Source organism: Centruroides vittatus, unplaced genomic scaffold, assembly GCF_030686945.1.
Source record: "Centruroides vittatus isolate TY-2023 unplaced genomic scaffold, ASM3068694v2 contig_1162, whole genome shotgun sequence".
NCBI classification, from domain to species: domain Eukaryota; kingdom Metazoa; phylum Arthropoda; class Arachnida; order Scorpiones; family Buthidae; genus Centruroides; species Centruroides vittatus.
The window spans coordinates 312,702-334,719 of NW_027120748.1; the positions used below are offsets into that span (position 1 = coordinate 312,702).

The following is a 22,018-nucleotide window of genomic DNA, read 5'->3' on the forward strand; positions in this document are numbered from 1 at the left end:
AAGCAAATAAAAAATCTATGCTTAAGCCTACAGTTAAGCCTACCTATCGCTCCTGAACATTCGTCGACACTTGTCACAAAGGCAAGATTCCATCGGTGAAGAAACGATAATCTTTGATGTCGTTCAAAAGCACAAGATGCAGGAGATGCACAAAAGTCGGCTGGTAAAAGGAATCAATTGTTAATGCCTGAGTGAACATAGGACGAAGTTACAAGTCCATCCAACGATCCTGTAGATATGCAACATCTGATAAAACACCAAGTATTTTAAGGAGGTGGGCGAACAAAAAGTTGTTCTTCTGGTCTCTTTCAGATATGATCTCTGGATGACTTCTAAGCTCGCGAGACATTGTAAAAGTAAAAAAAGAATCTGTTTATCTGATGGCAAAGTGAGTGACATAGTCTGCCAGATGTTGCACCGCTTCCATTAAGACTTATGCAAGCCGACTGTCAATAGATTGGTGTTGTTAAATGTGGGTCACTTGAAAGGACCGAGGCTGTCATTTCGCTTGCAAGTCGCAGTTCAAGTTCTGTTCATGTCAAAAAAAATCATAAAATCCATTTTAAGCTAGAGCAAAGTTCGTTTTTTTTCCAATCTTGCAATTCCTCGATTAAGATCTGTTTCTAGAAAACAATTATAAGATCTATTCGTCTCCATAATCTATGTAATATTTTAAATTTAATTTCATCTTTTAATTGATTAAATATCTATTTCCAAATCAATCTTTAATTATAATTAAATATTTAATACATTTTTCATTTTATTATAAGAGAATTAATGATAATTTGTAGGACTAGCAATGGCCATTTATTTTAAATTACACACGAATTTATCAGCTAAGTTATCTGTTTACAGGAGGATATTGTATTACAATAAACAGTAAAAAACAAAAATCTTGTCTGATGAGAATGTTGATTCTATAATTTGATATTCATATAATTTTCACTCTTAATTTATTTTTTAAAATATTTAAATATACAAATTTATTTCTAAAAATTTTATTAGCATTTTTCCATCTTATTAAATTAAATTTCTACATTCAGTAAAAGATAGAAATTTTAAATAAAGACGAGAAACAGTCGGAAAAACAAGAGAAAGTAATGCTGAAAACATAAATACTTAATTATTAATCAAGCAATTTTTAATTTAAATATCTGATAAATTTTTGAAATTCAGTTACATTATTAATCCTAACTGGTCCTATTTAATGCCAATCATTAAACTTATTAAAGAACGATTAAAGGACAGACATATTCACATTAGAAACTTAAATACTGTATAGGTCTTATAAGACTTTATGCTATTGAAATAAAATATTTTACTTGAGATTTAACACAGATTAATTGTGAAAATATTCCCTATTGGAAGTTTTGCCAAGCATCACCATTCTCAAATTTGGCATGGATTCAACATTCTCTCGATAGATCTGAATGTTTCTATTTATCCAACATAATCATACGATGCTTCAGAATTCGGTGTTACTAGTTAATTAATGCAATTATATACAGTAGAATCTCGCTAATTCGGCTGTTATTTGCAGATAAGCGCGAGTGTCGGATTACTGAGTGTACAGGCCTAAAGGCAATTAATGACGTGATTTCGGTACTAAATTTTTTTTTTTTTTTCTGGTGGAGGCTGGCAAATAATACAAGACTGTTGTAAAGAAATAAAACCGAGTAAACAGAAAAATAATATTGTCACATGACTAGTATTTTCATAGGCGATTACATTGAAGAGGATGCCGGATAATCGGAAAGCCAGATTGTTCGGCCCGGATTATCGAGAGTCTACTGTAAAATATTCTTATCAGAGAAATTTTAAAGCTACGTATAATTCATCTTGAATGGAAGGAACGTAAATTAACCATACAATTAAGCTGTATAATAAACGTTTAATTTCATTGTTATTATTACTATTAAATAGTCTGGTATAAGCCTCATAACTTTTATATTTTTAGAATTTCTAAATATTCTTATCGTAATAAATTTAGGCTATATTTTCATAAATATTTTTTCAGTCTATACTAAAATATCTCGAATCAAATACATGATGATGCATTTAATTGTTATTTTAACAGTAAATAAACGTAGTTCAGGTTTAAATAGAATATAAAATGTTCTTTACGTGATATTTATACGGAAAAGTTAATATTTTAGTAATTATTTTAGGTTTTTTTTCCTCGTTATATAAATAACATTATGGTGTTAGTCTTAAATTTACAATTTTCCATTTATAATTTATAAGAGTTTTCAGGTTAAAACATAAAATCAGTAATCATTATAAATTCATGAATGAATCTAGCGTCATTTATCAAAATATTTAGTAAATTATAAGTAAAATAATTCTAGAATTAAAGTTTTTTCCCTAGAATTTTAGGCCTATCAATAAAGTAAACATGAATTAATTTTTCTATATTTATTTATTTTAATATTTTGTAAAATCACTCCGATTTTCTTTTTAATATTCTGCGTAATAATGGTTTATATATTATTAATTGTTTTCCAGAAAATAATATAAATCTTGTACACTTTAATACGGTTTTTAAATGAAGGCAAGATGATAAAATATGATCCATCCTTCTCCGACTCATTTAAAGCTTTGTAGCTTAAAAACTTATTTTTGTAAAGTGATAAAATTATATTAATTAAATATAAATTTGTAAAATATCATAATCTGTTTAATTGATATTAAGATTAATATTCCATTCTTAGTTGAAAATAGCATAATTTGGATTCGTCATCTTGCCCCCCGTGCGTTAACTTATCTTCTCTTTCTCCAGAGAATGAGCGTGATTCATAAGATTACAAGATAAAGGAGAAGCAATTTTAAATCAAAATTAAAATAATTATTAATAAATAATATATATAATGTAAAATAAATGAGCCAATGGGCCTACTTGTTTCATTTATTATAGATTTTACAATTCTATACTTTTTGATGTATTAATTTGTGTTCTTAATAGTCCTATTATATGTAATAATCTTTATTGCTATCATTTATTATTATTTTTTTAGTCAGAATTCCGAAAATTAATGACAGTTTAAAAAATGAAAACAGATTAAAGTAATTATTTAAATGATAATGTTAAAAATTCTTCAATTTTTTTTAATAATTTGAATAATTTTCTCATATTCTGAATACATTTTTGTCTTAATAATATATTTTAATTTTTTTAAAAATTAAAAGACAAAAAACTCTTAAAGAATTTTTAAAATCGAGAGTAGAAGATATGAAAAAACTAATGCGATATAAGTTAAGTTTCTGCTGATAACGGAGATAGTGTGATGGAATGACGTAGCCCCGAAAGGAATGTTTTGCTATTTGATAATCCAAACATGTAAGAATGATTAAATTTTATTCAAATCTCCTTCATCTAGTTATTCTACGTGTTTCCTGCCCAATCTGATTTCTATCAAACAATACTGTTTTTAAGGTCATTTACTCTAAAACATGGCTTTACTTAAAACAGCGTACAAAAACAGAGGATGGGTGTATGAATGTTTTAGTTTTGTAAGAAATCTTTCCTGTATCCATATTATAATTTATTATCAGTTACAAGCAAATAAAGAAATAATTCTAAAGCATAAAATAACACACCCATAATTTGCAGAAGGTGAAGTAAAAAGCAAAGAAATGTTTATTGAAATCTTAACAATGGAGATGACTTTTCCTTCATTATCATGCAATTTTTTACTCGACACATTTTACATGATTTTATAAGCAATTTTACAAGAAATGTACAAGAAATACTCTGACAATTATCCAAATTTCGCATCGAGCCAATGTTAAAAATTTATATAGGAAAATTAAGTTAATATGCGTTTATCTGTCCTTAAATTATGTAAGTGATGATAAATAATGTTATCATATAAATGAAAAATTCATATTTAGATAAAGCTATTTAATTAATTTATTATATTGTCTATTAATAGCTTGGTTTAAATGAGGGGGCTATCTATCTCCTATGCCTAATTTAGCTTGAATCCGGACTAACCGGAAAGGAAAAAAAGATAAAAGAAAAGACCAAATGATAAATTAAGTAGGGCTACCAATTGCTACGTTTTGTAACAGTCGATTCTCAAAATATTATACGGCACTTAAGACCACCCTATCTGTCATTTGGGAACAAAAGATGAAGCGGGCAGTACTGCAACAATAGGTATAGAAGTAAGGAGGCGCCAATCGCCCACTGAGACAGCACACAGTGCTGTTCATAACCAAACAACTACAGCAACTGACTACTAACTGTGAATGGTGTAGTCTCAATGGGTGTTGCTCTATAATCACTTAATAGGATTAACTCGGACATGGATGTCAAGTACTGTGGACAGTGCAGATTCTAGTTAGTCGGGGGCGACCCACTGGGCAAGCGGGAGGTCCACTGGACTTACAATAGTCTTACCGGACAGACTTTTTGGAAGTGATAGATAGAAGTTGCGGGAAAGTGTCAACTAGATAGATAGGTTGACCAAAGGATTGGGTACCTACTGTGCCTATCTATCACGCACCGATATCATCGCTTGGTTGATTATATTGTTCTTTAACAATCCCAGTCTTCTCGGACTTCGGATCTTCAACAAATTCCTGTCCTTGATCTGGAATGTGTCATATGAAAGGGAGTACTTCTCCGCAGTCAGAGATCGTGAAAGGATCACTACAGAATGCCAATCTGAGATAATTGAAATGGATACCAATACCAAGCGGATACAGTTCTTATTAATAAATTGTAACGCCTTTAACTGGTCGATTTCACTTAAATTCATTCATATTAATACGATAATTACAGGGAATTACAAATTCCACAGATTAGAAGAATCCATTTAAAATTATTCATTTGATAAGACAAAAATTTTCAGTTTTCAGTATAGTAAAAGTTCAGGATGGGATGAAAAATAATGTAATTAATTTGCTAATTATAAAGAAAGTTCTCGAGCAATAGGCAAACGTTAATCTTTCAAAATAAAATAATGGAAAAAGTATTGAAAGTAGCAGAAGTGAGGCTAACATAAGGTACGTACCTGAAAAGAACTAAAATATGGTGACTGACCAGTTGGGTACGGATAGTCTTGATGCATAGTATTAATATAGATAGAATCAAAACTGTGTATAGGCCCTCTCCATTAATATGTGTCACGAGTTAAGCCACCTGCATTCAAGTCAACCTACCTGTGAGTAAAGGTAGGTGTTACCCAGTCAACGAGTCCCTCCAGTGATTTATTGTAGAAACCTGCAATAATTATACGTTATTTAGCTGATTACAGGAGAGATTTGATTCAATTATAACCTAGCCAAGTGAACAAGAAGAGTGCTGTGAGTGATGACACTCAGTTACTCCCGCCTCTTCTTCTCTGAACCACACACCAAATTCTTCTAAAGTCTAGATATTAAAAGAGATGCCATGTGAAGAAATTTTTTGTTTCTAAACTCTAATAAATTTACAACAGCCAACAAATAAGAATATGAAATTTGATATAAGAGCATATCCTTTTTACCTTTTATCGTATTTATAGCATTATTCTGAATAAACGAATATTATCTCATCGATATTTATAATTAAATGCCAATTGAAGAGGGAGAAAAAGAGTAAATAAAATTTGAAAAATAAGTCTTAATATGTCATTTATTATGTCGACTTATATCGTGGTTAGAACTTTATCAGAAATTTTCAAATGAATTATGTATCGTTTCCATGTTTATACATAAATTAAGTTTATTATGTTGGATCTAAGTAAACAATAAACAGCATTGAGAGACACTAAGAAAGGATTAACTTTTTTTCACTTTTTTAATCAGTATAATAATTATAACAATCCTTATTTACGTCTCCAGCTTTTCGTGCAAAGAATTAAAGAATTTGATCTTAATTACATTCATAAACAGCAGAGTAACCAGAGGATCTCGGGGTCCCGGGGCTTCTTACTTTTATAAATAAATAACTTGAAGAAAAAATAAGTAAAGGAAAAAATATTTGAATGTGACAATCGCACTTATACTTATCAAATCTTAGGTATTGTATATACATATTTTTTCATTCACGGCGCTATTGATACGTCTACAGTGGTACAAAGGTGAATGCAGGTTTGCAGGTTCTAATTAAGCCCCTTAATACCAATTCTATTTACGCTACTGCTTATGAACCGAAGAATTTCGAACACATCTGACAACTGAAAAGTTGTGTTCGAATAATAAGAAAAACTGTAATTTATTGTGAACGATAATAACAATATATATATATTTTAATAAGAAAACATCACCAATTTGCAATTATTGTCTAAATATTTATCGTTATTCTCAATCGATTGATAAGCTTACAAAGACCTGTTAAATGTGAAATTATTTTTCTAAGATGCTGATGATTTTTTTTATATGCTTCGAGGTTCCAAATCAATAATTTGAGTTAAATTGGCACCCTGCCCATTTTACCCTAGAGCGAGGTGATTGCACTTCGCAAAACGCATATTTTTCCTCCGATCTCGCATTAGTATATGCCTAGTTTCCGAAATGATCGTACAGCTTGTATATGTTATCCAAATCACTTAGATGCAGTAAATTCCTCAAGTCCCCAAATATCTAATGATTCCATTTATAGGCTAATTTCCCTTCATTATATTCTGTTTTTTACAAAAATTTTTCACACATTCATAAAAATGGCTTCATGTAAAAAATTTACAGATGTACTCTCAATTCTTATCTGGAAATCGATTAATTCGAGTAAGCTTGAAGCCATATTAATAAATCCCTCTTGATAAAATAGTCAGGTGTAAAACTATAATAAAATAAATTTAATTAACGCGATCATATATGAATTCGTTGAAACTTTGCAACATCTTTCACTTATGATAATATTTACAAACAAGAATCAAAGGAAACATGATGTAAAATGCCCTTGGCATCAACCGGGGGCATTCTATTAAGTCAGAATAAATGTTGTTCTCTCACGCAATCTTCTATTAATTGGGAAATTTTCACGCTGAGAAAGTCATTAACCATTCCATTTCGTGTATGAAACAAAATTTATGAAAGTTTCTTAACCTCTTTTGATTTAGGTTTTCATTCTTCATTTTCAAAACAAAAATTCTCAATAAGTAATATATAAGTTAATCAAAAATCGAAAATGTTATCTGTTGTTAAACAATTTATAGGCCTGGAATGATTTTTATGTCGTAAACTGTCGAGTTATATATACATATATATATATATATATATATATATATATACATATATATTTTCCAGTGTCAAGGAAACAAAAACTGAGTCAGAGTTAGAAAAATCACGCGACACGTTTGTCGTTTGATAAATTACAGTTCTTGAAATACAGCAATAATCACACGCTCTCAAACTCTCTACAAATGAAAAATGAAAGAGAAAAATAAAATAAAATGGTAGAATAATGATACTCAAATTATTTAATGAGGAAGGAATTTTTGTGCTTTTTTTTATTATTGCTTAAAAATAAATGTAGAGTTATAGTTTTGGCTTATTAGTAAATATATTTTTATTAAAATTCGATAATGGTATGAAATTTGCAGTAATCGACTTGTTACCGAAAACATTACAATGTTTTATAAGCTTTAAAAATGTTAATTATATTTAAAATTCTAACTTCCATTATCTATCTTCATGAAAATATGCTTTCAATAAGAAATTTAATCTTTTCTTATCTATTCTCTGCGGGATACTCCGTGGCAGTTTGATCTTATTGCGGAGATAATTTAATAGAAAATAATTATGCTATTAAGTAGATATATTCAAAATAATTTGTCTAATTAAAGAGATTTTAGAAGTAAAGAATAGTTAGTTAATCGTATTTCCAAACGGGACATTATAGGACGTGCCTGCCATCCACACCCCTCCACTTACAAATCACTCTCCACTTACAAGCAGACATCTGAACTGCGCCATCTTGATTTAGATGGTGGCGGTGGCCGTGGAGATTTACAGACCAGTAAATCATTGGCTTAATCACAGTTGTTTCAGAACATGACGGACGACAGGTCTGCTTGAAGGAATGACTGCCCCTCATTAACACCCACCATGGGTGTCCCAGCTCCGTTCAAACCGGAGTGTCTCTGCTGGAATGTTGGTTTTTTATTTTCACAGGTCTTAAAGAGTGTTGAGAAACCTTCTGGTTTAGTTCCTTCATCATAATGCGCTGGAACAAGTCATCATCGAACAGTACAAATCACTCTCCAGTTCTTTTGCAAGTTAAGGTCTCTGCCATTCGTAATTGCTTACTGAAATGGACACTGTATTTGAGGGACGTTGGAAGAATAAATTTCCTTGTTAACTAGGAAATTCATTTTCGAATCTAGTTAGCTGGAACTTTCATGCAACATAAAGAATCGACGTTTGTTATTGGGATCTCTCCGTTATCAGATTGCGCTTAACAGTGGTTAATTCTGCTTCCGAAAATCAACTGTTATCTGGTTTAAAGGAAGTTATTATTATTATTATTATTATTATTGTTTTTCTTTTTTTCATAAGAAATGCTGTTAAATATCGTAGATCAAAACTCGTAAAATGTTAATTTTGCTCTTAATATTTTCCATCTTACAACAAACATATTGCTGTGTTACATGAATAAAATCGTGTCTGCGTGAGTAAATTTGGTACCTTTAAAAAAATATTTAAAAAAATTACATTTAAAATATGGTTATTGTTTTTCACGTTTGATTTGTTTAAATCTGTAATCTGGACAATCAGATAATACAAAAATAATTGAATGATATCAATTGTAGCCATACAGAAACACATTACTTTCATTAAATTTTATTGAAAAAAAATATGAGTAACTAAAAATGTTATTTTTTTCATTAAAAAAAATAGAAAACATTAAGATAAGTTAATGTATTTTTTCCCCGATTCTTGTTACTACTTAAGTAACATTTACTTTATTTTTTAAGAAGACATTTTACAGGAAAAAAAATGGCGGAAATGTAACTTTCATTCGAGACTAGTTTCGCCATCTGGCGATTGAAAAGAAAACTGTTATAAATATTATCAATTGAAAAGTTAAATGCTACAAGCGATGTCTTGAAGTGTTAGAAAGGTACAGTACATCAGAATTCAGGCGATGGGATTTCGGGTGGTAACTTTTCGATACGAGGATGATGTGAGACTTTCAACAGGTGTGGCGTGCAGAACCTGTTAATAATGACTAGCTATCGGTAGGAGGTTTCTTTAAGGTAATAAATTCAGCTAATGTTATTCCGTAATTTGAGATTCAAGGCGCGCTCGTACTGTCATATCAACACTCGGCAATGATGCAACTGATGAGTTCAATGACTGAAGATGCCCACTCGATATCCGACTTCTTTCCAGAATTAAAACGAGCTCCTTTATTGGATGAAGAGAGCGATTACGCGAGAAAGTATATTTAAAAGTTTTTTTTTTATTTAAGAAAATAATTAAATTTTTGTTTTATTTTTTTTTACATTTAAGTAGTTAATAATTAACTTTTAACGCTTTTATAACGTGATTAAATTATTTTTGTTATATGTTGTGATCGTTGTCGTTAGATGGCGTGACTTTCTCATCTCTGTTAACGGCATATCTCGTTTCGTTCGAAATTCTCGTTTTGATGATAGAAATTCTCGCCATCTGTAGATAAAAAATGATACTATTTGTTTTATTTACGAAAAATAATTATTATTGTTTAATTGAATAATTTGTGTATTTTTATTTATTCTAATTATACAATCATTTATAAATGAATTATTAAAATATTAATTTTGTTTAAAACGTTTTGTCAATAAAATTTATCATTTAATTGTTATTTTTATTTATTTTTTTTAAATTTTGCATGTTTTTCATATTCGTTTTCAATATATACTAATCCCGTATATTTTATATTTAATTTAAAATAATAATTAATGGATTAAATAATACATCAGGAAAGTATTAAATTTCGACGTGGCGCCATCTGTTAGTTATAATTTGAAGTTGACCCAAATTCTAGTAAATGTTCTCAAATTCCAAATTTAATCGAGGAATCGTATAGTTTAATGTATTTAAATTTAAAATTTACACCAAGGTTTAATTTAGAGAACATTGCTAGAATCCATTTTCTTAAAGAGAAACGTCGCGGAGAAACCTGAAACCATTAATAGTTGACAGGTCCAGACATGCATGGAATGATGTACTAATGCAGCTATCGGTGCAGCACCTGCGTACATGTCAATACAAAATCCATTTGCTTAGACAAACCAGTTGAGGGTACAAAAGATGGTGCAAACAGTATCATTTTACCCGCCATTGGGGTGGAAAGATTATAGGTACCATTAGTGCCAGATGCTAAGTAAACGTTTAAAGATGGAGTTATATAAAAGAGGGTTTAAGCAGATTTTTCTTCACTTAATATGTCGACTGTGCAGATATCAGAATCGACTTCTCAAGAGGAAAAGAGGAATTATCATAGAAGAGGAAAGCCTCCCTATTCTTACATAACTTTGATAGCCATGGCCATCAGAGATTCTCCTAGCGGAAAACTTACCTTAGCCGAAATAAATGAGTACTTGAAGACTAAATTTTCATTTTTTCAAGGAGAATATACCGGATGGAAGAACTCGATAAGACATAATCTATCTCTAAACGATTGTTTTCGCAAAATCCTCAAAGATCCTCAGAGACCTTGGGGCAAAGACAACTATTGGACTTTAAATCACACTTCGGATTTTGCAATCGAAAATGGAATTTTCTGCAGGCGTAAGGGAAGAAAGGATGGCAAAAAGAAAGAGAAAAATTATCGCAAATCCAAAACATCGAAAATGAACGACAATCCTTTTTCTATAGAGAATCTTCTCAAGCCAAAGCAGCAAGACGAATGTAAGGTGGAGGAACAGTTTACTTTTGGACAATTTTGCTCTAACGCATGTTATTTTTGTTCTACGAAAATTGCCAATCCTTCTTGACAATTATGGTGTTATTCTTCTTTCTATCCTGAAGAATTTCTTGAAACTCAGGTACGTAAAAATCTATTGAAATTCACACATTATAATATGTAAATGATAATTGCATTGAAAAATATTAATTTTCAGAATATTTATGCATCCTAATTTATGCAAATAAGCTAAAGTAACAGGAAATCTAATGTAAATTCTTGTATAAGTTCATTAAGGTATAAATCCTTATTGGCATATTTAATATTATATAAGTTTTATATTACACTTAGGCCTATATTAAACATTTCAACTTGATATAGCATTATACTTATGTTTATTACATTTTATTCATTATTTATTAGAATTATAATTTAATATTATTTTCAGATAATTCAAGACGAAGTTTCTATGGCTTCTAACTCAACAATTATTCAAGCGCCAATTTATTATTTGGTTTAAAATCAGTCATTTATAAATGTGTATGTGAGTAACACATTATAAAAATAAATAAGAATTAAAAATTCATTTTTAAAGTCTTATTGAATTGTTCTATAGTATTTTAATTATTGTTCTTTTACTTAAAAAGTATTAAAACATTTCGGCTTTTGTGATCTTGTATTGTTTCCCATTACAATTTTTATAGTCTATGAAGAGGATGGTGCTCTTTTGTAATATAATATTAAATGGTTTTTAAAGTAGATAATCTCACAATGCTTCGGTTTATCATGATTAATTTTACTCTTGACAGAATTTGAACCAAATTGATTTGTTAAATTTTAAAAATGACGCTCTTTTAAAAACGATTGCTCATTTATACAGAAACATTTTCTGCATTTAGAAAATAGGGGCCGTCCATTAACTACGTGTGCACTTTTTGAATCATTTTTAGCCCCTCCTTCCGTGTAGTGTACTGTATAATAATGTACTGTACTGTATAGTAATATACTGTACTGTACTTTAGACAAGTCCCACCCCAATTATGTATACGATAGTTCGTGGATCTCCCAACATTGAGAAAATAACTTAAAACAGTTCTGCAAATATTTTCTAGTAGTTTATTCACATGAGTAGTAAGTAGGTTTGTAAGAACAAATTCGTATGCCACTAATACCATTTAAAAAGTGTCTCGACAACCTCCCTACCCGTCCGTACGCACTTTTCGCGACTCCTCCCTCCCTTAAACTGTAAACGCAGTTAATGGATGACCCCCTTAAAAAATGAAAATGGAAACTGATGAGTTTATTCCATGTGAAATTCATGGAATAAAGTCATCAGTTTATTCCAAAATTAGTGTTATTCTAAGCATAGACCTCGGATAAAAAACGTAAGCGGACATTCTGTCATGCGATTATTTATCATTGTAAAGTGGAGAGTCAGCGATGTCTATAGTGTCTTAGACTCTTTTTGTAATGGAAAAGCGATACTTTCGGCACAGAACTGTTATTAAGTTCAGTCAGACTGTTTCCAATATTAGCACCACAGGATTTAATAAACGATTATGTACGCCACATTTATTTTCAGTTGTTAAAGCGGTAATTATGAATGGACCTTGTATTAACCTTGGGCACACAATCACCACGGCTCCTTATATATATATTATTTCTGACATTTATGTTTAAAAATATAGATTGCTTACACCTACACTTTTCCAGTAATTATATCTGTCTCTTATCAAGAGAGTCGAGATGAAAACGGGACAGACTTATTATTAAGAATCTGTTAACAGTTTTCTAGTAAAACTACTTAAAAATTCCAACGCAATGACCGGAACTAATTTCATAATTTCTACATTTAGTAACAATGAATTTTAATAGGTTATTTTCCTAGAACGGAGATTTAAAAAGACCGAATGAATGTATCTTGTGTAATAGTTTGCTTAATTTGTATCACAGTTCCTTATAACTTATTGCAAACCTTTTGTGCAACTTATTTTTGAGCATTTCTAATTTAATATTTAATTAATACATAGGGAGTAGGGGATTCAAACCTCTTTCGTGTATCGACCTCATATAAGTTACTGTATATTATACAATATTAATTAATTAATGTTATAACCTCTTACATAATTTTTAAAAGACATTCTCATACATTTATTTAAGGGCAAAAAAATGTAAATTTTATTTATGAAATTTCTATTAATGTAGCGAATTAATACACGCGAATGTTCCTTGTCCGATTTGCTTCCTATATTTGATACTAATTTACAAATATTTTATGGTTTTAATAGAAGTACACGTTTTAATAAAAGTAATAGCGATTTGTCATTTATTTTCTGCAATTATATGCTTTAAGAAGTATCCTAAACGCCGATTTTTGATGTCTAAAAATAGACTTGTATTAGGACATTCCTATTGAGAATAGAAAAATGAAAAGTTTGTGTTTTAACAGAATTGAATCACATATAAGCACTTATGAACTTCAAGTGTTTATTTATTTTGAGCCCTTTTTAAGGGGTCGGTACAAAAATTAAAGTTGACAAAGAAAGAAATAAAAAAAAGAGAGAAAATTAAAATAAGAAAAATTCACTTCCTGTGTAGATCACGTGGTGGAGGAGGAACAGATGGGATGAATTACATCACTACATTCGGATCATGCGCATTAATCGTTGTTCAGACAGAAAGAAGGTGAAGATACACGAGAAGCGACACAGTAGTAGCCTAGGTAATGGACCGCAACTTAGAGGCAGATAGCAGAACGACAACACTATTTATCCCAACCATTTCTTAAATTTATTTAAATTAAACAGAATTAAACGATCAGATAATGCTGTTTTTTTTTTTTTTTTTTAATAATCATATCGAGACTACTATATCTACAGAAAATAAATACGGGTGCTTAACTGACTAGAACTACACGAGCCCTCAAATCTAGACATATCCTCTACACCAAAGATAAAAACTTGAACTTAATCTGTACACGAATTTTATGAGGTCATGATGCATATCTGAGATCGTAAAACGGCACTGTCGATGACGTCAGAGGAGTAGCGAACGAAGTTGTGTTGGTACTTCTGTTTGCAGCATTGTGCATTATTCGATTCCCTTGCCAGGAAGGACCTGAAAAAATTTAAATTGTTTTTTAATTTATAAAATATTATACTTAAATCTTAATAAAATTATATACAAGTCACACAGTTATACACTCTCCATTCTTATAAATTACATATAAAGCCTTCTATGTGCATAAGGATAGTTTAATTTCTCTATTTTCTCACATTTGCAGGCTTTGTATGAGAATTTAAGGCCTTTATATGCATGTATAATGCTGTCTAATCAAAGATGAATTCAGTTTTAACAATATTAAATTTTACTAGAGCAATTAAAATATAATTTTTCAAACAGAACAACGTTTATAATTAATGAAGTTAACGAGTATAAATTTACGTAACGATTGCGAATTACATCATTGAAAATAGAAGAAAAATGGCGCTTTGTTTTTCTTACCGTCTTAAATTGGAAAACAGGAAAGACAGGTGTATAAAATAATTTTCTATCAACGTATTCGTCAAGTTTTATCTGCTTTTTATTGAGATCAGAACAAGATAAGTTAAAAGATGAAAGAAATCTTTCTGAAAAAAACTAAGCTAAAAAACACGTTTGACACACGATATGCTTGAAATGGGCCGTAAATTATTTTTTCCTTAACCATCTGTCTTTTGATTGAAGCAGAGGGGAATAAGTTTTTCTATCAAACAGTTCCTTACAAACTCTACCAGGGATTCTTTCAAGTAACACCGGAAATAAATTCTTTTCATTGAAATACACGCTGTTTTACTAAGGGGGAAAAAAAAGCGCATTTAAGACCAAGTAATTGTTAAATTTAGCCAATCTTTTTTCTCGCAAACACTAAAATTTCACGTGGAAGACAGAATAACCAGCGTGGCAACTATAAAATAACTTATTTTGTCGGATATTTTTGATAAATTGCGTATGAAACTTACGCCATAAATGCTGACGGTTACAACAGTAGCAGCGTACTGTTGAAGGAAAATGATACATAGAAATAGTTCAACAAAGCTTAATACAGGTAGAGAACTGAAGAGCATTGTTATCGAGTAACACGATCTTCGGTGTAGTGGCCGAGTTATTTCAGATAGTCACACCGAATATAATTCGAACAATGTGCTCTCACATCGATAACAAGTTCCACCTCCTACTGTTTTCTCAAAATGTAAAACATACCCTTAAATGTGTCGTAAGAATCCTTCAAGAAATCTTCCTTCGATTTTAAAGGATTGTAAATTCGAATATTCTATTTCGAATTTACAATTTTTTAATCACTGTAAACCATTAAAATTTTAAATTATAATTAAATTAATATATAATTAGCATATTTTAGATTTACGTTGATAAAATATTCCGCCATTTTTAATTCAATTTCATCGATTTGTAAATTAAAATAAGTTTTAAAAAATAAATTACAATATTTAAGATATTTTATATCACTTATATAAGAGATACGAGAGAGATTATTCTATAAAAACTACAAAATATTTTTTAATATGATGGAAACTCCGTGAAAATTTAGCTACAAGAAGACCACTCTAGATGTTCACTGCAAGAAAAAGTCTGGGATCTATACATCATTTTCACCTTATTATTCACCTTATAAACAAGTTAGCCTTAGCCTATATAAGTTATATATTTGTTGACGACCGTATGACAGAAGGTGTTAAAGAGAAAAACCCACCGTTCTGGGGACCCGAAATCGAATCCGGCCAGCAACTCCCTAGAATTTTTCATGGATCTCGGATGTTGGGCCTACTACTTCTCTATTGTGGGCCTGCCTAACTCACCGTGGGTTGGAAAAAAGGTCCCGTTAGTGTCCACAAAGAGTATTAAAAAACACTTTTGCTTGTTAAATAAGTTTACTAAATTTTTATAAAAAATATTAAGATCCGTTTTTTTCTCGTGTAAAAAATTAATTTATATGTAATTATATTAAAAGATTATAAGGTTTTATAGAATTGCCAATAATCTACTTCTCAATTACTAGAGCCGAGTGGATAACACCACCGAACAGCGATCGTGGGTTCGTGCCCGACCAACGGGTTAGCCGCGTGGAGTTTGCACGTGTCAAACACCTAAACAGGAACCAGTTCTCGTAGGAAGTCCTTCCTAAAAGCCATCCTTCCCTTGGGAGATCGCCCATATGTTCAGTGGCGCGTTATCTTATGGGCAAAAAGGAAAGTTGCCCGGGGCCCCACAACAGGAAGCCTCAAAGCAATCTTTTATAAGAAAATATTTTCCCCAAAAAATTCCCTGGAAGAGAAATGTCTGAAGTCAACACTGTACGTAATGTCCTCCTAATTCAAATCTGCTTGGCCCTATTAAGATATAACGCTCCACCGCACGTGTTACGTCGCCTCATCCCATCAATGGTTAGAGAACAATCAGATAAAACATTAAAAGAAAGCATTTCTTCGAATTTTTCACGTGAAATTTTAAATATTTTCTGAAAACCACAAGAGAGGAATATCTTCTACCGAAAACTAAGTTAATTATCAAATTGCTCGATAGTTAAAAATATTATTTTCGCTATTCTACATAAAGTTTTTACAGACTTTAAGTGTGACAAAATAATTGATAGACGTATAAGTGAGATGTAACAAAATTAATCGCAGTTTTCTGGCAAGAAATTATAATGTAAGGTTGGGGGCATCTATCTATTATGTTATTTGCGAAGCAATGTTGTAATTGGAGTATCCAGTTGGAGTGTGGAGTTTGGTAAAGATCACGTTACAAAATGTCAGTTGGATAGTTTCCCAGCGATAATACTTCTGCTAATAGTTCTAATAAGACTGACAGTGTTAAATCATTTGATGGATAGCTGATATCGAGAAGGGAGAAAACAATGCCAAAATGCTTCCGTGTGAAAGACTAATTAACAAATTCTATTTTTAAATAAGTAAATATTACTACTATTTTATAAAAAAAATAGTTTTTAATTAGGAAAGTCAGACCACCCAAGGGCCAAGTGTGTATTTTTGCTAGCACACTAAACAACTTTATAATGTTAAAAGTAAGCAGTTTCTTGATTATAAAAAAAGAATCAAGGGCAAGAATTCATTTATCCACTTTTAGAAGCTAGTAGAAAGTTCAAATTTAAGCCAGAATTTTTATTAAAAAATCAAAATTTCCTAGCTTCTGTCGGACGGAACGGATTGTTTAATGGAAATTTGAAATTTTTTATGGTTATAATATATTTATATTCGATTAAATTGCGGATTTCTTTTTGCTCCCGAATGATTGTTTGTAATGAATAAGAGGAAGGAACACGTCGAGAGGTAAGAACTGCCTACACAAGTGACGAAAGGTTTGCCGAATTTTAAATTGTCATCAGAAATCTTTGCCAAAAAATACTCAGATAACAATTTCCTAAATTAATTCTGGAAATTAAATCAATCCGCACTTAAATATTTAAATGCGTAAGCGTAAATTAACTTAAGTGCAAACGTCGCTCCTACTTTTAAAAAACGAGTATTTTAATGAAAATATTTATATTTCCATCTTTTTTTCCGGTATTAAACAAAGGAAAAAAAATAATTAAGATATAAAAAAAAATTATTTTTCAAAAAATAATATTTAATAAAATAAAATATGGACTCTGGAAGAGAATAAAAATATAAGAATTTTTTTTCTTAAATTCTTTGTTAGGACTAGATGTAAGTTTATATATATAAAAGCAGGCTATGAGAATTGGAAAGAAAGTAAATATTATTGGAACTAATTTGTTATGATTCAATGGGTAAAGTCCCCAAATTTCGGAGTAATAAGGGGTTGCAGCTGTGTTATTAATTTGTCATAGACTGAAAATGGAAGTCATAAAGGAAAGATGTATGGCTTAAGTCTGAAAGATATAAGCTTACAGTAGCTAGTAGTCGCTTTAAAAGTTCTCTCTCATTTCTCATACTGTCTCCGTTTTAGCTTACTCTCTTTTGCTTTACTTAAAAACCGGATGTATGTGAAACACAACACAGCTCTGGCTCCAGTGCAACATTGTATTCGAAAAAAATTTTTTCTCCACTTTTCCTTCCTCAAAACTAAATATAACCCGTCTTCGGCGTGTACTTATTGTAAATTATGTCAGGATATAACATATTTTATGGGAAATTTTAACTTATAGAAGCATAACTAAACTCGAAGCCAACGTTTTTTTTTTTTTTTCCTTTTTAAAGTCTTTTAGACAATTCATTCTGTGAAGCAAATACATTTTACTATTTGAAGTCAAATGACTTCTATGTCTTACACAATGGGATTTAAATCTTCTCGGCAACTTTGATTACTTAATTTAAACAGTTAAATATTGTTTTTACTCCCCTCTCGAGTATTTTCGAGCGATGTTTTAGAAGTTTAAAAAAAATGATTTTTGAGTAAGTTGGGATTTTGTATAAAACTCTCTCAGGTCATCGAACGATTGTCAGGAAGGTTGACAAACACCAGGATAAGAATTTCTAAGGAGGAGGTCTGGTTGATAATTTCAAAAACTTAATATGTTTAAAGTACTTCAAATATTTACAAAGTTTGCGCGTAGATGAAAGGTTTTTCCGCCTCTTCAAAATTATTTTAAATAATCGAAAAATAAAATAAACTTCGACTGAAAAAAGACGGCAAAAATATAGGAGATAATATTTCTCGTTCTATCTTTAACAAAGATTAAAATTCTCAAGAGTGAAACGGGATATAACGAAGAAAGACAATGTAGCGAAATCTATTTTAGTCGTCCATTACAGTTTAAAGTTTAGTTAGAAAGTAGAAACTGAATAATTTTGTATTCGAGTAAACAGAAGATCGCATATCGCAATTACATGACCGCCCACACAAGTATTGTCTGTCAGTATTTACCGTTGTAAATTAGACATAAGCGTGCATTTTGGCTAGAACTATCTAAGTGAAGTCTGCTTCGACTAACTTATGGATTAACTGTGAAAACATCAAATTTAGGTAATTTATTTCCTCTATATTTTAGATTTGAGTCCATTATCACCGCCATTTTAAACTGTTAACGATAAACACTATATTCATACGCTGTAATAATTCACTCTCTTATAATTTATTTAAAAGTAAGTTTAGTAGAAAATTCTCTGTTAAATTTAACAGTCGGTAAGATTATGTTTTCCGTTTTAATTAATTTTTAATGCTCTAATTATCGTTATACAGTTTATCAAATGGGCTATACGGGAGCAAAGCATTAGCTTGAAATTTAAGAAAAAATATTTCGTAGACAATAAAGCATAGAAAGACACTAAAATATAATTTAATATTGTTAATTAGCGAATTCACTGCGACATTCTTACCGCCGATATAGTCCTCTGCGTTGTATTGTCCTACAATTTCTGTCTGATATCCAGTCGCTTCTAAAGGAGCATAATTTTGCCAAGTCACATCCGAATTCTGGCTTCCAATTGGATATATATTGGATTCCGGATAATATTCTTGGACGGAATAATAATTCACATCTTCTTTCTGCTTGGAATCATAAAAAGAATGCGACTGATAACAATTCTGTGCACCGTTGACCGCTTGAACGGGTGCAGAATTGAAGTTCATTTGAGACGAAGGATAAGGTTTGAGGCATTTTCGTCGAAATCCTCGGGGTCTTCTTCGATAGGAACCTTCCTCGAATAATATTTCGCTGGAAGGATTTATAGTCCAGTAGTGTCCTTTACCCGGTCTTCCTAATCCTTTAGGTAACTTCACGAAGCATTCGTTAAGAGAAAGATTATGACGTATGGAGTTCTTCCAACCTTGGTAACTACCTCTGAAAAAGGTAAAACGCTGTTGAAGAAAGTGATAGATCTCGCTCAGAGTTAATCTCTTGTTTGGCGAATTCTGAATGGCCATCACTATCAATGCTATGTAAGAATAGGGAGGTTTCTCGTGTCTTCGAGAATTCGGCGATTTTCTCGTCTCTTCGCTTTCTGTTTCGATCTTCATTTTTCCAAATATCTAATTAATAAATTTATCTTTTTAAAAAAACATAAATTAAATAGAAAATAATTCATTTTACAGAATAAATTTAACAATTCTGCAACCTCTTCCACTCACTTCTTATGTAAATACATGTTTCTTTTTCTGAGGCTAAACTTTTATTTTTAGGCCAATTTAATGCAGACTCTACGTCTCCATTAAGTTAAATAATGGAAACGGAGTAAAAAAATAAATAATAATTAGCTTATAAATGGAATTTTCATCGTCCGAATAAACTATTAAGGATTAAATGTGTTTTATAATTAAAAACTAAAAGAAAATCGAGTTTGTACGTGTTTATTTATCCGAGAGATCAAACATCGATAAGTAGGAATAAAGTGTGTAATAATTATTGTATAAGGCACTAACCTGATCGCCATGCAGCAATTAAAGTCCAGTGAAGAGACAACTTCACTTGTCACATGTTATACTCGCCACAGCTCGTGCTTCACTCGGGTCCAATCGTTTCGTTCGGGAATTGACGTCACACTCTCGTCAACCAGTCTGTAGAAGGTGAGAAATGAATGGATTGCCTAATGGAAGGAGATTTTCACACGAAAACTCTGACCCAAATATGTCACTTTGCTACATTAAACGTTTCGATCGGTTAAAAATAACAAATCATTCCAAATATCTTTATAATTGTTATAATATATCAATGGAATTTTTGAAAAATATATAATTAAAAATTCTATTTTAATTCCATATTTATCAATTTAACCATTATAAAATTATAATTGATAATTATATATTAAGGAAATCATCTCGTTATTTAATTCAGTAGGACCAAGTAAACTTAAAGATACAATTTTATCATTAAAAATAATATTTTAAAGAAAGAAAATAAGATTTACTAAGCAAGCTCTAACTCTATTAATTTAATAAACCTGAGCTAATTTATAAGCATTTTATATCGAAACTCGAAACCCAATAAGTCATAAAGAAATTACTGTTAAAATAAACATTATTTTTATTAAAATTATTTAACGATCTTTAATTATAATACCAAGAAGAATTTTTCGAATAATCTATAGACTTTATATGATATAAAAAAATATATAAAGAGACTATTATAACTCTTAACGAAGTGTGTAGTAGATAACTCGATTACGTGAAACACTTCACTTTTATCTTCGATGACCTCACTCCAGAGACAATTTAAAAATTTATAAATAGAACAGGATCTATCGAATAGTATTTTCTAATTTATTTATTGTAAAACGAAAATATTAAACATGAATTGAGGTTACGTTAGCCTTGGATAAATTTCGTCCATCGAGAAAAACGTTTTAAGGTTTACTCGATCTCATTGATCTCTCTCTCTCGATTAATTATAATAATATATTTTTAAAAAATTCAATATTCTATATTCTCAACACTTAATTAAGCTTAAATTTTCAGTAATTGACTTGATTGTTTCTATCTTCTTAATGGTTATGCTACAGGCACGCGAGTAATAGGTTATAACAAGTTTATAACCTATCAAATTATTCTAAATTCGTATTTTTAAAAATTGTATAATAAGCTATGAAATACAGAATCTAATGAACTTAAAATCATATGTAATAAATCGTAATTATGCTTAGAAAATGGAGAAGATTAGTGTGAAATGTGAAAGCATAGGAACAATTTGCTTATATATCAAGAGTAAATTTATCAAAACAAATGATTAAATACAAGAAGGGAAATCAACAACAAATCACAACAAATTAACGATTAAATACAATATAAAACGAGCAAAATTAACTCTGCCTCAGTTAAATTATAATAAATGAAAGCGTAAATGATTTTATTTAAAGTTTGATATGCTTAACTAAATCTCTAATGCATTTCCAAAGATCTTGATCAATTATTTACAAAGCAATAGGTTGATTGCATCCGATAAACTACATATTCTTCCCTTATACTTGTTTTTTTATATTATCTGTATGTATAAATGCCCTATTTGCAATGCTTACATTCAAATTTAGCTATTCTTACACGTCCTGAAAGTAATTTTATATAGGCCTATTTGAATAAGTTTTCTTTATTGTTACTTCCATGCATCTCGCTTAACATTTATAATTAGAAAAACAATTTTCTTATGTTTGCCGGTTTTTTTTTTATATAAGATAAACTGTTAATGAATAAATCTACAGGGTGTCCTAAAAGTCTGAGTATATAGGAAAA

The 22,018-nt window shown here is 30.3% G+C and overlaps 2 protein-coding genes across 2 annotated transcripts; one reads left to right on the forward strand and one right to left on the reverse strand.

Annotated features, from left to right (window-relative positions):
* The first annotated feature begins 10,358 nt into the window (after positions 1-10,358).
* On the forward strand, positions 10,359-10,910 carry LOC136980902 (forkhead box protein D3-like). The gene has a single exon (XM_067277107.1). The coding sequence runs from the start codon at positions 10,359-10,361 to the stop codon at positions 10,908-10,910; it is 552 nt and encodes a 183-aa protein (XP_067133208.1).
* Positions 10,911-13,289: 2,379 nt separating this feature from the next.
* LOC136981049 (forkhead box protein F1-like) lies at positions 13,290-20,446 on the reverse strand. Its single transcript, XM_067277324.1, has 3 exons — positions 20,219-20,446; positions 19,177-19,828; positions 13,290-13,936 (listed from the first exon to the last, which is right to left on the reverse strand). Exons 2-3 carry the CDS (start codon positions 19,814-19,816, stop codon positions 13,812-13,814), a joined length of 765 nt encoding a protein of 254 aa, XP_067133425.1. The 5' UTR covers positions 19,817-19,828; positions 20,219-20,446; the 3' UTR covers positions 13,290-13,811.
* Positions 20,447-22,018: the final 1,572 nt, after the last annotated feature.

Bases quoted from the DNA above. Each gene is read 5' to 3' on its own strand.
- LOC136980902 (XM_067277107.1), top strand. From the start codon at position 10,359: ATGTCGACTGTGCAGATATCAGAATCGACTTCTCAAGAGGAAAAGAGG.
- LOC136981049 (XM_067277324.1), bottom strand. From the start codon at position 19,816: ATGAAGATCGAAACAGAAAGCGAAGAGACGAGAAAATCGCCGAATTCT. The intron at 13,937-19,176 runs GTAAGAATGTCG...AAATTTTTTCAG, and splicing joins CGCAGAGGACTATATCGGCG to GTCCTTCCTGGCAAGGGAAT.